Genomic DNA, 22,684 nt, shown 5'->3' on the forward strand with positions numbered 1-22,684 from the left:
GCCTTCACAAACAATGCAACTCTGGCCCATGATGGTAATAATCCAAACCCAATACATATTTGTCTGCAGTGCAAAGAAACAAATCTATGCCAGCCTTAGACCATGGTCTTACAATTTCTGGAATTGTCCTCCCAGATTTTTCATTTGGCTATTTTTGATAATTTTTTTTTTAAACATCCGTTGATATTTTTTCTCTACTTAGGCCCATTTATCCCTGCATAGCATGGTTCTGACCTATGGTCTAGATTTTTCCGTATCTAGGTATCCTATATTGCAGATGTAACATTTCTTGCTTCAAGGATTTAGGAACAATCAGTCCATTCCACTTCAACAAAACTCTAACAAGATTATTACAGGGATGATATATATGATGCACAGAAAAACCAGTATCGAAAGCAGGTGTTACTTTTGGAAATTCTCATTACATTGTGGCTTCCGCCACCGCTTTTTAAAGGCTGAAAACCTCCTCTTGAACACTGGTGCACAGGAAGGGCTGTACCCAGCCAGACTACAAGTCAGACTAGTCAGCATCCTCTGATGATGATGGCCAGTAACGTATGAGTAAGGAGAAATTGCAAGAACAGGACAAATACAGCATCAAACATTCCTGAGAATACTCTCAAAGCCTTCTGCAATCAACGGTCTTTTTCTTGAGACAACCATAGAGCTTGTATTTTCCACATTTTATTTTATCACGCACCATTGGAACCATATTCACGACATAATCTGATACAATCTCCCATAGCTGGCAGTGCAGTCATCTCTGTGCAGCTTACACTCTCCAGGCTTTGCGGAGTTTCTTTTTCTACTGTTTCATTCCCCTTACCAGCAAGCTTTCATGAAATGGCTTTTTTCTTACAGGTATGGCTATGGGTGGAAGAGTGCTGCTTAGCATTTTTATGTGCCCCCCGTCCACACATAATCATTCACCTCCTTGCGTATTCAGAGTTTATGTTTTATAGACTTTTCTTTGCCCATGCCCAGATGTTGCATGTTTCTATGGGTTCAAGACTGTCTAATACAATCTACTGTGACAGTCAGATTTCTCTTCAAAACTTGCAGCTGGTCTGATCACACGTTCTGCTAGCTTTTTCTGAAGACTATTTTTCTATGGTTTGGCTTTCTGATGGATGCAAGTAAAGGCCTTGGAAGCAAATTTGCAAGGCGTGCTTCTATGCCAAGCTCTGCCTCTTTCTCATATAGACACAGCTAAAGACAAATAAAAAATAACTCTGGATCCTGATACTTTAGGGGAATTGCTGCACTCTGGATCACATCTCTTCAAGGGCCATGCATCCTCACACTCATTGCTTTCTACCTGTCCTGCAGCTACTCCTACTCCTACCTTTACATAATTTTTTTTTAAACTCACAGTAGATCAGGAAGAAAAAAGTCATGTAACATATGTGTGTCTCAGTTTCTCATTCTGCAAAATGTGAATTGCAAAACTGAGCTCTACTTGAAAGGTAAATTATAGAATAGAATAGACTATTTCAGTTGGAAGGGACCTAAAACAGTCATCTAGTCCAACTGCCTGACCAATTCAGGGCTGACCAAAAGTTAAAACATTATTAAGGGCATTGTCCAAATGCCTCTTAAACACTGACAGGCTTGGGGCTTTGACCACCTCTCCAGGAAGCCTGTTCCAGTGTTTGATCATCCTCTCAGTAAAGAAATGCTTCCTAATACCCAGTCTAAACCTCCCCTGGCACAGCTTTGAACCATTCCCACGTGTTCTATCACTGGATACCACGGAGAACAGATCATCACCTATAAGTTTAAGTAATTCATGCAGAGTAATTTATCGATATTAATATGAAAAAGGGAAACTGGGTGCCAGTGCTACATAATCTACATTGTTATTAAAATTACATTTCTATTCTCTTGTTAATTTTTGTGCTTATTCAGATAGCACCTTTAGTAGAAAAACACCACTGTCACACCAATCATAGAATCACAGAATCATAGAATCATTAAGGTTGGAAAAGACCTCTAAGATCATTGAGTCCAACCATCAACCCAACACCACCATGTCCACTAATCCATGTCCCTAAGTGCCGCATCTACACGTCTTTTAAATACCTCCAGGGATGGGGACTCAACCACTTCCCTGGGCAGCCTGTTCCAATGTTTAACCACTCTTTCCGTAAAGACATTTTTCCTCATGTCCAGTCTAAACCTCCCCTGGCACAACTTGAGGCCGTTTCCTCTCATCCTATCGCTTGTTACTTGGGAGAAGAGACCGACACCCACCTCGCTACAACCTCCTTTCAGGTAGTTGTAGAGAGCAATGAGGTCTCCCCTCAGCCTCCTTTTCTCCAGGCTAAACAACCCCAGTTCCCTCAGCCGCTCCTCATCAGACTTGTTCTCCAGACCCTTCACCAGCTTCGTTGCCCTTCTCTGGACACGCTCCAGCACCTCGACGTCCTTCTTGTAGTGAGGGGCCCAAAACTGAACACAGTATTCGAGGTGCGGCCTCACCAGGGCCGAGTACAGGGGCACGATCACTTCCCTACTCCTGCTGGCCACACTAGTTCTGATACAGGCCAGGATGCCCTTGGCCTTCTTGGCCACCTGGGCACACTGCCGGCTCATGTTCAGCCGGCTGTCGACCAACACCCCCAGGTCCTTTTCCGCCAGGCAGCTTTCCAGCCACTCTTCCCCAAGCCTGTATCGCTGCATGGGGTTGTTGTGGCCGAAGTGCAGGATCTGGCACTTGGCCTTGTTGAATCTCATACAGTTGGCCTCGGCCCATCGATCCAGCCTGTCCAGGTCCCTCTGCAGAGCCTTCCTACCCTCGAGCAGATCAACACTCCCGCCCAACTTGGTGTCGTCTGCAAACTTACTGAGGGTGCACTCAATCCCCTCATCCAGATCATTGATAAAGATACTGAACAAGACCGGCCCCAAAACTGAGCCCTAGGGAACACCGCTCGTGACCGGCCGCCAACTGGATGTAACTCCATTCACCACAACTCTCTGGGCCTGGCCGTCCAGCCAGTTTTTGACCCAGCACAGAGTACACCTGTCTGAGCCATGAGCCGCCAGCTTCTCTAGGAGAATGCTGTGGGAGACGGTGTCAAAGGCCTTACTGAAGTCCAGGTAGACCACATCCACAGCCTTTACCCCATCCACTAGGCGGGTCACCTGGTCATAGAAGGAGATCAGGTTGGTCAAGCAGGACCTGCCTCTCATGAATCCGTGCTGGCTGGGCCTGATCCCCTGGTTGTCCCGCTCATGCCTTGTGAGTGCCCTCAAGATGAACCGCTCAATCAGTACATAAATGCATAATAAAAAGAGAGTCCAAGCCTTTCCAGAGCTATTGCTCACAGTTGGTTGGAGCAAGGAGTAAAGAATGATGCTCCTTGGTCCTCTGTGTCACCAGCTCCTACTAGCCTGGATGACAGGCTTTCCCATGAAATTCCTTTCTTCCTTCCCCCTCTTCTGCCCTTACTACAGCTCTTGATATATTTTACTGTTACTATAGTTATTCAAAAGACCAATTCTTAAGCTTCCTTTGACCCAGTTATTATGGTAGGATGTCCACTCTTCTACTTACCAAGGGAACATGCAAGACCATGGCTGAGAAGTCAATCTGAAGGATGCAAACATTTGTTTTGAATAAGACCCTGCATGGGTGCCATTAGAGGCAGCTAAGGCAGAAGTAAACTCCCTCTATTCTGTATTCTGATATGGAAAAGTTTAGGGAAAGAGAGTGATACACAGGAGAGAGCTATGATAAATTATCCTTAAGTTCGCACTCTCACTCTGCATGCCACATAGCCCTCAGGAGCGTAAGTTAATGTTCCAGTAAGATGAAAAAGAGAGAGAGTTTTGGGAGCTGGTGCCACCTATATACTCACTGAATATCAATGTCATTTATTTCACCTGATGTGCTTACACAAATATGTTAAACTTCAAGAAAATTAGCTTTTCATCTTACTCTAGAAAGCTGAATTTAAGCTTTGGAAAGAAACCACAGAGCAATTCTTTATTTGTTAGAAAGCTCACTGCTTTCTCAAATAAGGCGCTTCTGAGAATAGATGCATTGATCAAAGCTGTTTTGATCAGGGGACCAAAGGCTTTGTTTTTGGCATGGGTTTTCTGTTTATGTTTGTTCTTTTGTTTTTTCTTAGCTTGTTTTCCATCCTTCTTTTCCTTCCGCTCCCTCCCACGTAGGTTTGGTTTGGTTTTTTTTAAATGCTGATGGGAGGTAGCAGATACTCCCCACCTTTTCCTTTCAAACCTGAGCATCAGGACGAGCCCAGCACTGCTGTGACAGTGCTGTTCAGCCTGGTTCAGCAGGCAACACCAAGTGCTTGCTCTTCAGAGGCCACTCACCTTCGCCTTCTCTGCGCCGCTTGCCAGGACAGTTGCTAAAAGTAGCACTGAGGATTTGCAATGTGGTACTTAAGCCTCAATCTTGGACCACTATTTTAAGTGGAAGTTGGATCAGGTCCTTAATTCTTTTAGAACTGGATTGCGGTTTCCGGTCTGATTTAACACAGTCCGCAAAAGCCAGCAAATGGTCGGTGCCTTGCATTCTTCACTAGCCTCCGTCATGTGACTTACAAATGAAGCCCCAGCAGCCTTAGTCTCAGTCCCCTGAGCCATCCTGTCCCCATCTAGTTGGCATTTTTAAATTTAAGCACTTTTGTTCTCAGAAGCAGGTGAGATGCAAGATTAAATAGTCATTTTACAACCACCTTTCAAGTAACTGGAGAAATCTCTGGCAGTTAAGTTAATCTTCTCTCTCTCCCTCACACAAACACTTTGTATGAAAGTAAATTCTGCAATTAGTCACCTAAATCCTCTAACCCCACCTGTCGTGCTTTGAATCCTGGCAGATGGTTCGGTCCATGCGGTCTGTGCCTGCACCTCCATCCCATGACGCTGGTGGCTCTCCCTGGCAGCAGCGTGAGGGCAGCTGTGGGCAGCAGGATGAACCCCACTCCTTGGGCTGCTGGGGCTGCTGTACACAGCGCGGTTTGCAGCAAGAAGGGATTTCTGTACAGGTACAGCCTGTAAAGGTCCTGGAGAGCTGCTGCCTGGCCCCGCAGGCTGCAGCGAGGGCGAAGTTCTGCTTCTGAGAAACATGCAGTTTGGTCCCTAGATGCAGATTTTGTCTCAATCTCCTATTGCCCAGGAACAGAAATAGGATCAAAAGCCACTGGTAGGGAGAGTTGTTAGCCGGATGTGGTTTGACACAGCTGGCATCACAGCACTGGGATGTGTAACGGTCCAGAAAATCAAGGCAGGCCTTCCCTGGACATGATGGAGGACCGTTGATCAGACGTCTGCCTTCAGACACGAAGCAGTTAATACAAAGTGTTCATAATTAGACTTCATATTAGCTCTCAATTAAGGTGAACGAGGAGCGTTCACACCTCTCTCAGTGCTATTATTTCAGCCTTGCTGGCTGGCAGACTCCACAAGACAGCAATGTATCCTTGTCATAGGGACCAGCTGTCCCTGCTTAGGTGAAACAGTCCCTTTTTTGTCATTCTGTCCCATTAAAATAATTCATCAACTCCGATGCATTTTAGTAGGGGCTAATGGTGCGACCCTGTTTTCCCTTCAAATGTTCCTATTAATTACTTCTACATATTGTTGTCTGTGTTATATGGTAAAATATTTTGCAACTTTTCCTTTTTCTTAATTCTTGAAAATTGAGAGTAAAACAGCTAAAAAGAATCCACAATAAACAACAACCCTGTTTCTAACACAACCCCTTTCTGGAGGTGGTAAATCACCATTGGATTATTCTGTCTCTCCAAATACATTGCAGTTAATTGCTTTTTGGGCAGATGTCTATCACCACCCTCCGCTGGATGGAGTCCAAACAATCCAGTCATATATCACAGACCCTCTGTTGCAAGCACCCTGCCTTAATTTTTTTGGATAGCAGGTAAAGAGGCAAAAAGGAAGGTTAGGAATTAGCAACTTGAAAAAAAAATCCTGTTGAGTTGAATACCTCATGCTGAAAATATTTTAAGATATAAAATAAAGCTACATAGGTAATTTGTGGAAGGGTACACAATGATATCAAACCAGATATTGTATGAAAAATTAGACAAAATTTTCAGATCACTGAAATTGTTTTTTAGAAGTTAGTGAGTTAAATTTGAAGGGACAAATTCTTTTCTGTGTCCATCTAAGAGAGATCCACAACAAAGAAATCTCCACTTGTTGCTTTGAAGACCACTTATGCTACTTTCAAGGCTTGTCATTACCTGGTGCAAAGTGGCTGTCACAAAGCACAGGCTGAATCTGGCCCCTTAGATTAGAATAGCATCTTTAATTATTGCCATGAAAGAAAAGGCATGGTTTAAAAAGCCATTTGATATTTAAATACCTTCTTTGTAGTCCTTCCCATTTAGACAACTAACATGGATAGCACACATAATGTTTGTTGATAGGAAGATGTGGAACAATTTTTTTTAACCTTTTGAGGCTTTCATATCACAGGGTGAAATGGAGTCATGCGATGATTGTTAGGGACAGGGTTGGCTGCACAACTTTGTGGCTGTTCCTTCTGCCATGACCCAGGTTATGTGCATCATACCATGCGGTACTGTCACAGGGTACACATATCCCTGGAGTGTCAGACCAGTATGGAAGCAGCAACCTCATCAGGTGTTTGGAGCTGAGCCAGCCATCCTTGCTCCACAGGCAGAGCCTTTAGCAGTTGCCGTCCACAGCATCAACCTTGGACACCCCTAGGATGTGGCTGACATCTTACTCTGCAACTCACACCCAAGGAAAGCATAGACGCCTCTGCTCTGCAGTGTGTGGGGCTGAGACTACTGGAGCCCATTCACACTGGTCCTGCGTCATAGCCCCTCTCTGCTGTTCCAGTAACCTTCATCCTCCCTGTATGAAGTGGTCCATACTGCTAAGGTCTTAGCACTTTGAAAATAAAGCCCACAAAGAACCTACATCTTTAAGTTGTCATTAAATGCATTTAAAGTGTGGGCTTTAACTACTTTTGAAAAAAATCAAAGCCAGCATGTGTTATCAGTCCTCATTACTACAGCTTCCTATCCCTAATACGGAGATGAATGAAATTAAAGTCAACAAAATCAATATTAAGGTGTGTCACAGATAGACAGACATTTACACCTAGGAGAGATTTACATCTCTCCTCTTACCACCCTCTCCTCTCCTCACTTGGAAAGTGCCTTTCTCACACATAAGGACCTGAAAGGGATGGCCTGCGGGACATTTCCATTGGGTCAGGAGTTTCAAGCAGATAGACGTTAAAAAAAAAGGAAGCAGAACGGATTCCTTAGCCCAGCCAGCACTAATCTCTGTTGGACAAGTACCACACCTTTCTGTGGCGTTCCTGTTCATAAAAGGGGAACAGACATGAAGGGGCACGAGACTCACGAAGACTGAGTTTGCTTTAACTGAACACCAAGGTTTCCCTCAAACCATCTTTTCTCATAAGGCAGCACTTCTCCGCCTCTAGCGGAGAGGATGGCGAATGGGACAGACATGGCTGGGTTTCCAGCTGATTTCCTCACATCCCATATGTTTCTCGGCAAGAGGGAAGAACAGGCTCATTATTCAGAAAATTGAAAGATGCCCAGATTCATCAGTCAGTTCTTCTTGAAAGGCTTTATCATCTCTGCTGCTAAGGGGGTTCAGCTCAAGTGTGATTCTTCTGTTCCTTTCAAGGGGTTCTCATCCTCTCTTCAATTCCTTTAAATTCAAATAAATGAGTTCAGTCAGTGTGATAACGATAAGATAATAGATTTACACCTATGAGAGGACTCTGAAATTTACCTTTTACACGACCTCTTGTGCCATACCCTTATGAGAGTCCAATGCTAAGAAACTTTGGTGTGAAACTACACAACTAAGATGCAGGCTTAGGGAACAAGAGCCTGGTTTTCACTTGGTAGATAAAAGTTCACTGAGGCTCATATCAAACTAAAAGTATACTAAAATATCTCAAGTGATACAAAATCATTAGGATTATACAAAAGCAACTGAAAATTGAGATGGACTTGTGAAATGAATCACACATGTACAGGCTAATTTTTCCTGGCATAATTATTTTCTGTTTGTCTCCAAACCATTTGTTCTTGGAAATTAACACGTGTAAAGGTGTATGTCTAGTTATCTAAGCACAGACACATGCAAACATAATTTTTTTGATTTGTTTTTCTTTACCACAACATGTGTTAATGATGAGAATGAAGCATTTTTCTGTGCTTTACATTCTCGAGATCCCTAAGGACTTTCCAAGTCCTACATTCATACCAGGGACACTGACTTTGCGCCCACTAAAGCAACTTTCCCCATTGTCCTCATGGATAGGAAAACTGGCATTTTGCTTGATGATATTCAACTCATACACAGCCTTGGCTATTCTATTTTTTAAATTTATTTTATTTATTTACAGGGAAAGTAGTACCATTGGGGGCTGGAGATTTTCTATGGTTTTAGCGAAATGCCATGGAGTCTTTAACTTCCACCTGGACAGCCACCAGAGACAAACAGAAAGGACCTTGGGTTTAATGTCTCATCTAAAGGATATTATAATGTGTTGGCCTCATTATTCACAGCAGAAAAGGCCTTTGTCATGGTCAGATGGCTTTAATGTGTTTCGTATGCTACATAAATTCAAACTTGATGGCTCATTTATTTGTTGGATTGCAGCGTTATTCAACCTAAATGAAGCCTTGGTATTTACTAATAATTTGGGCTCTGGCTGTTGTTTACTTAAGCAAGCAGTGTCCACTGTCTCCTCTGTTGTCTGTATGAAGTTTGGACTCTACTAATTCAAGGAATATTATAGAGGGGGCCAAAAAATTGCAGAGAAAATAGCTTTTCATTTGTGGACAATTATTTATCCAAGTCTTGAAAGATTAGTATTCCGATATTGCAATTTCTGACATCAATTTTCTCAGGGTCAAAACCAACTTCTCAGACTTCATCTAAGCCTCAGAGTACCCCCGTGAGGAAACAAGTCATTGTTATCAACATTTTGAAGAAGGGCAAATTGGAGGTAGGAGGAGGTTAGACGGCTTATTCCATGTCAAGAGAAAGACACTGACTAAAATGCATCCGGAATCCAAATCTGCCTTTAATCTTAGGACCATATTTCCTGTTATGATGTAACAATATTCTTTGATGAAGCTACATACAGCAGTTATCAGATTAGGTAGTCACACCACCCCAGAAGTGTTCAGGACACAGAGATTCTCTTTTATTGTCTGAAGAATAAGACTAGATGGCTATAACGAGGAACGTGTAACTATGTGATTACATATAGTGTGCATCCTCTATTCTACCTTATAGAAAGACTTACCATCTGATGTGATGTTTTTTAAAATCTGAATTTCATAGTGGAATTCTAGCTGAACTCCCCCAAAGATGATTTTAAAATCCTCGCCCTGTTGGATATTGTGAGAGCAATCTTAAAATTCAAAATTATCTATTAAATCAGAAACAAAACTAAGAATCCTACTGTGCCATCTTAGATCTAGTCAGAAACATGAGTAAATATCCATAACCAAGGCAAAAGGTACTCATCCTTCCTGCAGAAACATACAACTGGATTTTAATAAACTGAATAATCACAAGAACTCAAATTGATGAATAGATTCAGAGTGGAGCAGTATCTGTATGACTAATTCACAGCTAGGAAATACATAAATATAGTATAAATATCAAATGTTCATTTATGCCACTAATTACACTTCAAAATTATATAAATGGACCCCAATTTTTCCCTTTCCTTGTGGATACAAGTGGGGAATAACTTTAAAACTTAGAAAAAAATCATGGTTCTGGCACTGAACGCAGGTGTTCTTGGGCCAGTTCTCCCAGTCAAGTTTCTAGTATGAAATGGCTGCTGCTTGCTGGATCTCCAGCCAGTTAATAATTTGCCACTCTACCAAATAAATTTTAAAAAGTGATTTATTAAGCAATTAGGAATCTGCTCAGACAAATCAAGTGGACTTTATTATCACAGCAGTGGTAATTCAGCCCTGTAGCAGAAGGAAAGGTGTACCTGGAAGTATAAAACAAAGTCCTTATTCAATACCTTTCACTTTCCTCTTGGAATTGCAAACCACATTAGCTGTGACTTACAAATCTGTTTTCTATTTCCCCTTCCAGTACAAGGCTATGCCAGCATCCAGCCTTGCAGGCGTACTGGGTCTGGCTGGGATGGAGTTAGTTTTCTTCATAGTAGCTCGTATGGTGCTGTGGTTTGGATTTGTGACCAAAACAGTGTTGCTAATGCAGGGATGTTTTAGCTATTGCTGAGCAGTGCTTACACAGAGTCAAGACCTTCTCTGCTTCTCATGCTGCCCCACCAGTGAGTAGCCTGGGGGTTGGCAAGAGGTTGGGAGGGGACACAGCTGGGACAGCTGACCCCGACTGACCAAAGGGATATTCCACACCATATGATGTTGTGCTCAGCAACCCATATGACATCATGCTCAGCAATAAACCTAGGGGACGAGGCTTCTCCAGAGTTTCCATTACTCAGGGACTGCTGGGCACTGGTCTGCTGGTGGGGAGTGATTGCTTTTTCATCACATGTTGTCTTTGCCTTCCCCCCCCCCCCCCCTTTAAACTGCCTTTATCTCAACCCACAAGTTTTTTCACTTTTACCCTTCCGATTCTCTCTCCCATCCTGTTGTGGGGGAACGAGCGGCTGGGTGGGTCCTGGCTGCCCAGCAGGGTTAACCCACCACAGCAGGGTACAAGTCGTTATGCAAAATGCTAGAAGCTTCTGGAAATTTCTTGACTCACTCTCCTTTTAAATGAAGGGCCTGTAGAAATTACCTCCTCAGTAGCTCTTGGGTGGCCTTAGACAAATTCATCACTGTGAGAAAATGGTGGCGCTAAGGTCAGATTTTTTATTTTTTTTTAGTGTTGATGCTCTCCTCTGATTTCTTGCTTTAGGTTCACTAGCTGGACTTAACCCCTCACTCACAAACACACCAATGTATTGACATTAAGAGAGTTAGTTATATGACATCACAATCTCAGGCCTTAGGAGCAAAAAGTTTGCTTAAGGGCCTAGTGTCATGTACTAGGGATATGCAAGTTATAAAAAGCTACAAAAAGTGTTAGATATTTTCACTATATTTAAAACTAACATTGAAGCACATACCTCATATGCTGATTTTATTTTGTTGCCTATAATGTGTACCAGCAGCGGAAAAGGGTTCTGAAGTGAACAAGGCATTGGGATATTTGGCATTTTATGGTAGGCGAGATACTTTCTGCCATGACCACCACCCTTTTTCCAGTGAAACCACTATACACCGTTTGCAATGATCCAGCTTTACACATCACAAACGTGACCTATCCTCAGCATGGTTAGAGAGCCGGACCTTGCTAAGGTGCAGCTCTGTATCTGCTTCAGGATCAGATGTTTCATAACAAGCACAGCAGAGCTTCCAGTGGAATTACTCAGGCGCACTCCTGTTAACAAAATTTGGTAATCCTCTAATAAAAACATCCAAGCTGTATCTGGCTTCTACCACGTACTACATAACCTTATAATCCTCAGTTTTAATAACATCTGCAGGTTTTGGGAATAAAGTCTTGCAAATGACAAAACAGATGACAACTCATGGGACGGAAACCTGGAGGCTGAAGATGGAGGGAAGGTTTGTAACAAAATAAAAGAACAAAGAAATGGATTTTTCTCTTTGTTTTTTCCTGCATCTATTAGAACAAATGCTGATGCATTCGAAGGATTGCTTTCCCTTTGAGAAGGCCACAGTTAAATATTTCTGTGTTTTTATTCTTTTTTTGCAGGCATCCTAATGCCGAGAGTAGGAACAACAACCAATCCAAGGATTTCTCCATGTGCCCTGGAAAACAGCTGGTTATCCTATTTAACTGGAACTGAAAGACTCCACGTTCATAAAACACCCCAGCAGGAGCCTTATTTTGTACAAATGTGTACTAACTTCATGGGGGAAATCTGCACCAGCATACCTCATTATATCTAATGGAATACTATTAAGAACTCCATGCCCTGTGAGTTGAAAACCTTTCTGTAAGCAGGTGGCGTTCTCAATCTTGCTTATTAATGCATACATAGCATGAAGAGCTGGTAAAAACATAGTCCCTTCATATGTTTTGCCTCCTATCTATCCTCTGTTTTTCTAGAGCCAAACACCTGGCTTCAGAGATGCTCGAATCCTTTGTGCTGCTGGGTTGGAACTAATGGGATTCACCTGGTCTGAAATCAGAATCCACAGAACCACACGGCGTCTCTGCGGAGATCCTAAAACCTGACACCATTTGGGGAAACTTTGTTCCACTGCACAGTTAAAAGAAAAAAAAAAAAAGAAAGCAAATGCAAATATAAAAAATATTAAGAGCGTCTTCAGTTAGAAGTGACCATTCCTACTTGCTCTCCCTCAGGATGGCCCCTGCCTTTAATTATTTACTTAGTTGGGAATTAATCTTCCCAGGGGAGGAATTCAGGTGAAAATATTTACCTCAGAGAGAAACTTCAGAGTGTGCAAAATATTTATGTTACAATTCTTAAAGGTGAGTCATTTAGAAATCAAAATGTTTTTATTTAATTTTCCTAAAAATGGTTCACCCATACTGTGGCCCATTTGACAGTTCAAGAAAACAATCTTAATGACTTACACTAACATGTCAAAATGATTTTAAACAGGATAAAAAAACTCTTGTGTTCCTAATCCCTGAACATCTGATCTGCAAAACCATTCTCCACAGGGGAACTTAAATATGTGCACAGGCTTAGAAAAGCTGCATGAAACTGAGAGATGTTAAGGTTAGATGAGGGGCTGGAACCTCTGAAATTTCAGATTGTAAATAGGATTTCGGATCCTGTGTTTTCACTGAGACAACAAAAGTAGATGTAATTAACACACATTGTTAAACTTCATTAGTCTCCCAGGGTTTCAGTTACACTTACAAAAATAAACCCACTAGAATAAATATGGCTAAAAAGGTGGGGAGCCACTTTACCATGAAAACAATTTTTACCTACAAAAAATGCATGTGTTTTTTTTTTTTTCTTTTTCTGCTGTTCTGAAAGATACAAATACAATGGCTTTTACCACAAACAGCTTTGAAAAGAACTCAGAGGTTCAGGCCCTGAACTCCTCCACAATTTTCAAAGGAGATGGGCATCCAACAGTAAGCCATACATTTTGTTTGTTTGTTTTTAATAGTAGCATACCACAACATCTGTGGTGAAATAGCTGCTTTGAGAAAACCTCCAGGAACTCAACCTGGTGCTATCCTACACCCTGCAGCGTTCAAGGACAAGGAACCTCCCCAGGAGCCTCCCAGATGCTGCTGAGTGTTGACTTCAACAAAAGCCCAGGGCTGTTGCCTTTCATAGCTGCTGGTCAATGGTACCCGCCTCCACACACAACGTTTGCTGTTGGGCTCTTATCAGAGCAGGAACTGCTGTCTGCTGTCAAAGCCAGGTGGGCTTTTGTCTTCATAAAACATGATTGCCCTCAGCTTCTGCTGAGCTCTAGCTTGCTCCGTGCAAAGCGGAGCCTTTGGTGCCTGCAGGTGTCAGCAAGAATTTAAGTGCTAATGGGAGGCTTCTTGTCTTTGGCATAGGAGTACCAAGATCCTCCTGAGTTTGTAAATAAAACCTCATAATTTTTCACTTTATTTAGTAACTTGACATGCACATATGACTCTACATTAAAATGCAAACTTAGGAATGGGCATAGCTTTCCTGGTTTTGGTAAGGTGTGCCTTACAGTATTGGCAATTCTAATGAAGGTGATGGGGGACAAACTAGGAGACTTTTACAGATGGGTGCTGCTTGCAAGAAGTAAGAAGATCAGAAATGTGAACCTTTGGAAATGTTTTTGGTCTAGTTAGCATGAATTAACCTCATCTTTGCTTCCATAGCTGATGTAACATTAAAATACAGCGTATCCCATCGACTGTTTTGGCAGAAGGGAGAGAGAGCAATGTGGGGATGTGCACATAAAAGGTGGCTAAAAGGTTTCAGACACCACTTAGTGTCAGGCAGCACTTCAAAGACACTTCGCCTCTCCCAGGGGAATAATGGTAATGCAGATACATTGAGATAGGGCCAGCAAATGATTTTGGTTCCTATGAAGTCCGAGGATTCAGGGAGGATACGTGAGGCTCAATCCAGGAGTCACAGCCACAGAAAAACCACTAAAAGAAGCAAACTTTTTGCATTCACCTGAAAGCCAGAAAGGGAAATAAATAAAAGACATCAGGAACTTTTAGTGTTCTTTCTATGAGACAATAACAAGCCTTCCATATAGAGAAGAAGTAGATGTTTATCTTAACTTTACTTACTTTACTAAATATCTTAACTACTATCTCACATGACATTCTTACACACAAGCTGGGGAAAAAAAATGGTTTTGATCACACTCCTATAAAGCAGGTACAGAGATGGTGGGAAATCTGCACCTAGTCTGGAAACCACGCAGTTCCCAATGGGGAGGACAGTCTGCCTCGGGTGCAGAAGTTTGTCTGTGGTTTGGTTTTATTCAGCCTTTCAGTTAATGACTTGGATGACGGAACAAAAAGTAAACAGATTAAATTCACAGCTGACACCAAGCTGGAAGGGCTGTAAATACGCTGTGGGGAAGGATTAAAATTCAAAATGTTCGTGACAAGCTGGAGAAACGACAAGGGGTGGGGGAATAAAAAAAAAGGAGGTAACTCAGTTAAGACAAAGGTGAAATCCCATACTTGGCAGGAATAGCCAACTAAAGAAATATAAAATGGAAACAATTGCATAGACAGCAGTACTGCAGGAAAGGATCAGGCAAAGATCACATTATGATATAGAGAGTAATACAGTCTGCAAGACAAGTGCAGTAGTAGTCCATGCTGGTCGGCTGACATGCTGAGATGTTTGTGCACTTCTCTTCCAGAAAGAGGTGCACAGTCCATAAGAAAAGGTGATCTATTCACATAGGAGCCTACAAAATTTAGGAGGAAAGCTTAAAAGAATGGGGAGTGTTTAGCTGAAAGAGGGAAGGGCCATTGGTACAGAGTTAAACTCTCAAGTTTGCAGGAGGCTGTTGCAAAGAAGAGAATAATCTGTCCCCCATGCCTGTAGTGGATACAACCGAAACAATGGGTCTAACCTGCAGCAAGAACCAGGCTAGAGAGCAGAAAAGCCTGTAAGAGAAAGGATAGTCAAGCCACGGGTGATGGTAGATTCTTCATCATTGATGAGTTTTAAGAACAGGATAGACAAGCTTAAGTCATGATTTACATTGGTATGGTGTCTCTAAATCCCTTTCAGACCTTAGCACAGATACAAAACAAGGGGTCATGAGTGGACACACCACCACTTTCCTAGCATTCTTTGAAACAACTTGTATTTCTTTGCACAGTTTGTTTTCCTCCTACTCTTTAACTGCACTGGGTATCCATGATCGTCCATAACTTTTCAAATAAATCTCAGAGGTTATTTAAAGAGAATGCTGGGTTATGTTTTGCTGAAATAAAGCAAAGTGTATCTGTATTGTAATATGTAAATCAAAAGATTTGATTTGAAATACTGTCTGCTGCTTAAGTGAAATTGGACCAATCCTTTACATATAAATATAACAGAAGTTAAACTGAAATGTGTGAAGAAGGATCAGGCCAGTTTTGGGACTCTTAAACTTTTTGCCTGTAGAAGTGTCTATAATTCCTCCTTCCCTGCCTGCTTCCATCCTTGCTTCTTGCAGGGGCTCTTACCTGCCTTCTCTCACCTTGCTGACATGCTCCTGAGGACAGGAACGAGCCTGGGCCAGGTCTGGGCTTCTTCCTGTAGGAAGGGACCGAGCTTTCCCTTTTCGGTCCTGGAAAGTCCTGCTGCCTGCAACTTGAGTAGGAGGCTTCAAGTCTACCGCTCCCAAGAAGCACCTGGCAGCTGTCAGTACCCACAAACCCATCTCCCACCCCAGCGGTGACAACAGAAGCATCGCAGCATAGACAAGCAGAAGGCAGGGATTAACCTGTTATCAACGGCTGTGTCTCTTTAGTACACTAGAAGGATAGAAATATCTGAAAATCATGCTCAGTTCATCCATGATGATCATTAGACTTCTGAGACACCCACTATTAAGTCTCATAAAAAGAGAGATCATTTTGTATTTAGTTATTTGTACATATATACAAATATATATTTCGTTATTTGTACATATACACAACCGCTGCTCATATATCTGACCTACTGGCCCAACCTCCCTGCAGCTTCTGAGCTTTGACTTGAAGCTACACAGAGTGTTGAAGTTGTGCAAATATGCACAATGTGTGCAATGCGCACTTTGAAATAAAAAAAATAAAGATATTTCCATTTATGGCCATTGGACACTGAATGTGAGGAAAGTCTTGTGTTTATTTCTTGTCTCCTCTCAAACAGCAACCCCCTCTTCAGATTAATGCTACGCAGCAGAAAGGATAAACATTTAATAAAGGATCAGAGAACAAACATATTATATGCAAACACAAATAATTAATAACCTAAATTATTGTGTTGGTTTTGGTTGGGGTACAGTTAATTTTCTTCATAGTAGCTGGTATGGGGCTGTGTTTTGGATTTGTGCTGGAAGCAGTGTTGATAACACAGGGATGTTTTAGTTACTGCTGAGCAGTGCTTACACAGAGTCAAGGCCTTTTCTGCTCCTCACACCATCCCACCAGCGAGGAGGCTGGGGGTGCACAAGGAGTTGGGAGGGGACACAGCTGGGACAGCTGACCCCAGCTGACCAAAGGGATAGTCCACACCATGTGACGTCATGCTCAGCATATAAAGCTGGGGGAAGAAGGAGGAAGGGGGGGACGTTTGGAGTGATGGCGTTTGTCTTCCCAAGTAACCGTTATGCGTGATGGAGCCCTGCTTTCCTGGGGACGGCTGAACACCTGCCTGCCCATGGGAAGTAGTGAATGAATTCCTTGTTTTGCTTTGCTTGCACGCACGGCTTTTGCTTTACCTGATAAACTGTCTTTATCTCAACCCACGAGTTTTCTCACTTTTACTCTTCCAATTCTCTCCCCCATCTCACCAGGGGGGGAGTGAGTGAGCGGCCGTGTGGTGCCTAGTTGCCGGCTGGGGTTAAACCACGACAATTCTCTAACAGCTGGGTTCCATCCCTACTTTTGACATTACATATTTATATTTTATATCCACATGTGAAGATGAAATTCTGTTAAATTAGGTTGACAGACCTAGAATGAGTTTCTGAATGCAGCTTTTTCAAACAGCTTACTTACAGTTCATCTCTCCCTCACTCTCATAAAATGATTTCTTCTCCAGCTATTAAAGAGGAAGAATGTCAAGAATTTTTCAAATTGGCTGATGTAGAGTAGTTTGACAGTTGCATGATCTTCTATTTTCAAGAGAAATTATTCCCCAGAGAGAACAGTGTTGTTTCCCTTTTGTATATTTATTTAACTTGATTTTTTATGGGTAATGACCTGAAAAGTTGGAAATGCGTATAGCTCTTTTGCAAGAATATTATAAATGGATGCTTATCTCAGGCACTAAATATCTTTATTTCTTTAAATAGAAACACCAAGTCAAGGAACAGGAATAAACAGGAAGAGTAAGCCTAGACCAGTGACAGGTTTTCCATTTGCTACAGCAAGATTTTTAATTTTCTTTTCTTTTTTTTTTCTCCTTATAGCAATTGCAAACGAGTTCCCCCACCGTGATTTCTGTGGGATGAGGTGCTGCTTGCAGTCCAGCGCCAGCCCTGTGCTTACCACGCAGGCTAAAACCACTCAGTCCAGGACAAAGCCCCTCTCTCGTGAGCACCGGAGCTCCACTAAACATTAACAGGCTATGTTGGACAACACAACAGGCAGTAAATGGCTGAAGTCATTGCACCTTTGTGGACACCCTGGCAGCATTTCTGCTTTCTAAATCCTGCCTGACTTGGCAGCACTGCTTATAGCTCTACAGATGAAAATCAACACTGCAGGCTTTACGCACAGAGCCACAGGCAGTTACTGGGACACACCAGACGTCATGCGAGGCTGGTGCTGTGCTCGCGGGCAATTGCTGTGTGGAGCATGCACAACAGCATGCCAAACTCAATGTGTGGAAGTTTTGGTGCCCTGCAGTCTCTATACAGCAAGCAGGTAACTCCCACACACCAACAAATGCTGGATGCCCCTGCTGCTGCCTGATGACCCACCAGTGTAACTGGCTCCCAGGCTGGGACCATGAATCAGAAATGGCAGAAAGTGCCCCGAGCTGAAGGAGCAGATCAGGTTCCCAAAGATCTTGACTCTGCTTCCCTCAGGCTATAAAAGCCCTTCTTTTAGCGGCTCCAGCCTCAGCCATACGTGGAGAAAAGCAATCAGCTCCATCACCCACTGCAGAAGACGTAAAACCTGCCTTCTCTGGGTGTCATTTTTATGGAGGATCATTCTACCATAAAATCACTGAAAGCAGATCCAACTGCTGGAGACAAAAAACAAGGCTACTGCTTGCTACAAAAGGATGCTGTCCTATGCAGTGTTTCTTCATCACGTTTTACTCTACACTGGACAAATCAAACGATGTTAAGTTGAACAGCGGGGTGATGCAATGGGACGATGTCACCACAAAACAAACCCACCAACCAACAAACCTGAAGGTCATAGCATGGATTGAGAACTTGTGAGCAGAACCACGTATAAAGTCCATTGTAAAGTCCGTGAGTAAAGCTAAGTCTGGTTCTTCTATGTGGTCTAGAGAGCCTTGCAGAAGTTGTTTTGACGACTCTGTCTTGTATAGCCCAGGAGACTCTAGGACGTTGCATGAAATTCAGGATGCGATAGATCCTGTACAACTGAGACAAAAGCAGAGGTCTATTTTTTAAACAGGGATTGTAACACAAGTACAAGTGCATGGTCAGGTCACTGTGGGCTTTCCTCCCATTAACTGCTGTCTGCTTTAAAGGCTGTTAGCCCGTTATTCAGCACCACTTTTTAACCAGAAAACTAAAATATAGGCAGTGGGTAACAATAGACTTTAATGATACACCTGGTTACTACTTAGTGACTTCCATCTTTCAGACCCAGACTGAATGCCAAATCACCCCGGCAATTGCATTTCTTGTAGTTATCAGCCCTTCTCCTTTTTAAAATACATCTTTCTGACAGCAGCCCACAGCTAGTATTTCCCTTTTCATTCTCTCAAGTGCAGAGCACTACAAATAGATCATTTAGCTTTGCTGCAGTCCTTTCTGTCCCTTTGATCATCTCCTTTACACCCTTCTGCATTTCTGCTTCGTTCCCGCATGTGCAGTACATCAAAAAAGAGCTTTGCAGCAAGTACCTTGGGCTTTTCAGGGTGGGTTTTTTCAGGGACAGAATCCCAGCTGGTGTAAAACAGCACAAATGCCACTGAAGTCAGCAGCATTATTGTGTTTAAACCAGCTAAAATTCTGACCCTAGTTCCTATTTCAAAATGCCTTATAATTCAACTAAAGCTTTAAAATCCTTTTCTTGGAGCGCTGACTGCTGGTTTGGAAATTTCCTTGCAGAGGTGTTAAACTCAATTGCACTCCATTACTTTGTGACTCAAGGAGTAAACCATGAACGATGCTCCTTTCTTTCTTCCATTCATCATGTCCCCTTAAAAATGGTTTATGATGCTAAGAAATAGTTTTTCTAATAGTACCGAGACTGGACAGTTGCTTCTTGCATTTTACAAACTTAAACCATCCCCCTTTGCATTTGGCTAGTTGTTAGCTGAACATTTTCTGCGTATATTTATAAAACCTAATTATAAAACATTTTACTTCTTTCAAATGCTTTAAAACCAAGCAATTTCATAGTATTACCATGTCACAGGTATGGATTTCCCCAGCTCAAAGACTGACAGTGAATGAACTTGAGAAAAGGCTGCAAAGGAGGTAGCGTTAAGCTTGGGGTGACGGGCAATCCTGGCTCTCGGTCTTACATGTTCAGCTTCCACTGAACACTGCATGGTTCCCACGAGCACGGTAATCTGAACAGCTCATAAATACCCTGAAGAAAAGAAATACTAGTTGTCCTAATTCATAGATTAGGAACTGAAGCCCAGGGCTAAAGTAACACGTTCAATATCCCAATATCCCAAGCAGAAGTTAACTCTGTATTTCCAGCCCCTGGCTACTGATCCAAGTAGTGGACGCCCCTGTAGCTCTACTCTCCCTCATACAGAAAGAAAAAAAAAAAAACCAGCTCTCAGATCACTGAGTATCTCAGATCTGATGTAGAATAAGAGAGCAGTAAGATTAACACACACAATTTTACCATTCCAGAAGCTGACAGTCACATTCCTTACCCAGCTGGCAGTAGACATGAACTGGGAAAAAGGATTTTCTTTGCAATATTCTTGCTTTGAGAATTGTTCCTGAGTAGTAAGAGCTACTCTTTTCTCTCTGCAGAAATCTCAGCCTGTTAAATTGCTCTTGTGACGGCTGAATCCACATTTCAGCTACAGCAGTGGGAAGTGCTGCAGGCTGGGCAATGCCCCCAAGAGGAGAGCGTTTCTCAGTTCACGGGATGATGAAACACATGTGAACTTTCCGTGCTCCAGCCAGCTTCTGGGAAACAATTTCTCTGTGCCTCAGTCTGACGTTGCACTGCCTCACTACTGCTTACTTCTCTCTTTGGAAAATCACCGGTGTCTCAAAAAAAGAAGAAAAAATTACTTCAGTGGAGCAGCTAAGTTGGCAAGTAAAGTAGCAGACAGTAGCCCTAAAACTTTACAGAAAAGCATCACTGAAATGTACCTCAGCATCTGACAGTTTGAATTGTGCCCTTCAGGTTTTAAAACCACAGAAACTTTGGTATACATCCATGTGGAACAGTTTATGTTGCTCAAGCACCACTTTCAATTTTGGCTAATAAAGAAATAAAAATGCAAACCAGCTCCATGACAACCAGCATGTAAGTGAGCGAACTGCCCAACTGTGCCTTAATAAAGCTCTGTCCTCTCCCCTCACTGCATGTTGAAGGTTGCTTGTTTTAGGTAAGCACATGAAGTCATCAAAAGGAAGATTAATTTAAAAGCTTGATAACTTTTTTCCTTTTTTTTGGAATGTCAGTGACGACTGAGAGCCAGACTGACAAACTAACCGAGAAAGGACAAAGTGTTCACCCCCTCCCTCCCCTCCCACGGTTCTCCCGGAGACACCTCCCCTTAGCCAGCATTACCTAACTTTTACACAAACACGCAGTTCCTGTGAGCATCAACTTCAAACAGCTCTGGCTTTCTGTCTGATCGCATTTCAGTTTAGGGGACCAGAGGCAAAGAGCTACTACTGAGGGGTTCTGCCGCAGCTCTGCAAGGTAATCAACTTGTTGGATTTTTACTTTTTGTTTGTAATGCCTAACTAGTGGTTAAGTAGAAGGATCAAGAAAAGCCTCCTGGCAAACTGTCTTGCTGGAATTTGTAGTAGGAGAAAAGTCTCAATACAAACTCAAAAATAGATTAAACAACACTTTGGCTTACTTGCTTCCTGCAGGGAAAAAGAGGCAGTTTTTAAGATCAAGATCTAGTGCAAAATATAAAATCACTAGTATTTCTTTTAGTCATGGGTGTCAGTTGTTTGTGTTTAAACATGCGTATGCATTCTGATTTAGTTTCAACTCATCACATTAGACAGATTTAGAAAGCAGCAGTCCACCCGGGACTATGCTCCGGCTGTTTTGCTCAGCCCCGCCACAGGCTGCGTGCCCTTCTCTCCAGCCATACTGCTGCAAAAAGCTCTTAATTCTTTATAGCTTCTTGTACCTTTTGCAGGCTCTGAATTGCCGAGATGCTTCTGCTTCTTTCTCTGGTCACTGGGCTTGCCCTGTCTGCCTCTGGCATCATGACAAACAAAGAAACTGATCCAAGCCAAGAGTCATTTCATGACATACAGAAAAAAGTGAACGACCTCTGGCAGAATTTGCTCTATCCGGTAATGCCTGGTAATGAGACTGATGGGATGATTTACGCCACTTGTGAAATGAGGCCAAGCTCCAAAATAGATACTGACAAGCCACAAGTGACTGGACAAGTCTTATTCAGACAGTATTACTCATATGGAAGATTAGAAGCCATTTTTTACTTGGATGGGTTTCCATTGGATAATAATCAATCTGGTAGAGCCATACACATCCACGAGCTTGGGGATCTCAGCAACGGCTGTGATTCTACGGGAGGACACTATAACCCTTTCAGCGTGAATCACCCCCGTCACCCAGGGGATTTTGGCAACTTTTTTCCTAAAGAAGGCAAAATCAGAAAATACAAACCAAATCTCTCTGCCACTATGTTTGGTCCATATTCCATCATGGGCAGATCTGTTGTGATCCATGAGCAGGAAGACGACATGGGCAAGGGCAACAATAAGGCCAGTTTGGAAAATGGAAATGCTGGGAAACGTCTGGCTTGCTGCGTGATTGGGATATGCAACAAGAACTTGTGGGAAGAGAAACTGCCCGAGGCTACAGACAAGAAGAAGAGAGGGCTCAACAAACGAACATAGAACCAGGCTTAAGTCAAGACCAACAAGCCAGCTACGGCCCGGGCAGCACAGAGTACCTTAGGCTGTGCCACTGGCCGCTAAAATATACGGCTAAAGGATTCCCATTTCCATTCGCTTGCTCCTCTAAGAAATGCGTATCACTTTGTAGAGCTTCCTTTCTGTAAGCCCATCAATAAAAACAGCATCAACTCAACATTGTGATGTAT

The 22,684-nt window shown here is 42.6% G+C and overlaps 1 protein-coding gene across 1 annotated transcript; it reads left to right on the top strand.

Annotated features, from left to right (window-relative positions):
- The first annotated feature begins 21,171 nt into the window (after positions 1–21,171).
- SOD3 (superoxide dismutase 3) lies at positions 21,172–22,671 on the top strand. Its single transcript, XM_076336041.1, has 2 exons — positions 21,172–21,294; positions 21,749–22,671. The coding sequence occupies exon 2, from the start codon at positions 21,765–21,767 to the stop codon at positions 22,476–22,478; it is 714 nt and encodes a 237-aa protein (XP_076192156.1). The 5' UTR covers positions 21,172–21,294; positions 21,749–21,764; the 3' UTR covers positions 22,479–22,671.
- Positions 22,672–22,684: the final 13 nt, after the last annotated feature.

This window comes from Aptenodytes patagonicus, chromosome 4 (assembly GCF_965638725.1).
Source record: "Aptenodytes patagonicus chromosome 4, bAptPat1.pri.cur, whole genome shotgun sequence".
Classification (NCBI taxonomy): domain Eukaryota; kingdom Metazoa; phylum Chordata; class Aves; order Sphenisciformes; family Spheniscidae; genus Aptenodytes; species Aptenodytes patagonicus.

What these genes read in the sequence shown, in the direction of transcription:
- SOD3 (XM_076336041.1), top strand. Translation starts at nt 21,765, where the DNA reads ATGCTTCTGCTTCTTTCTCTGGTCACTGGGCTTGCCCTGTCTGCCTCT.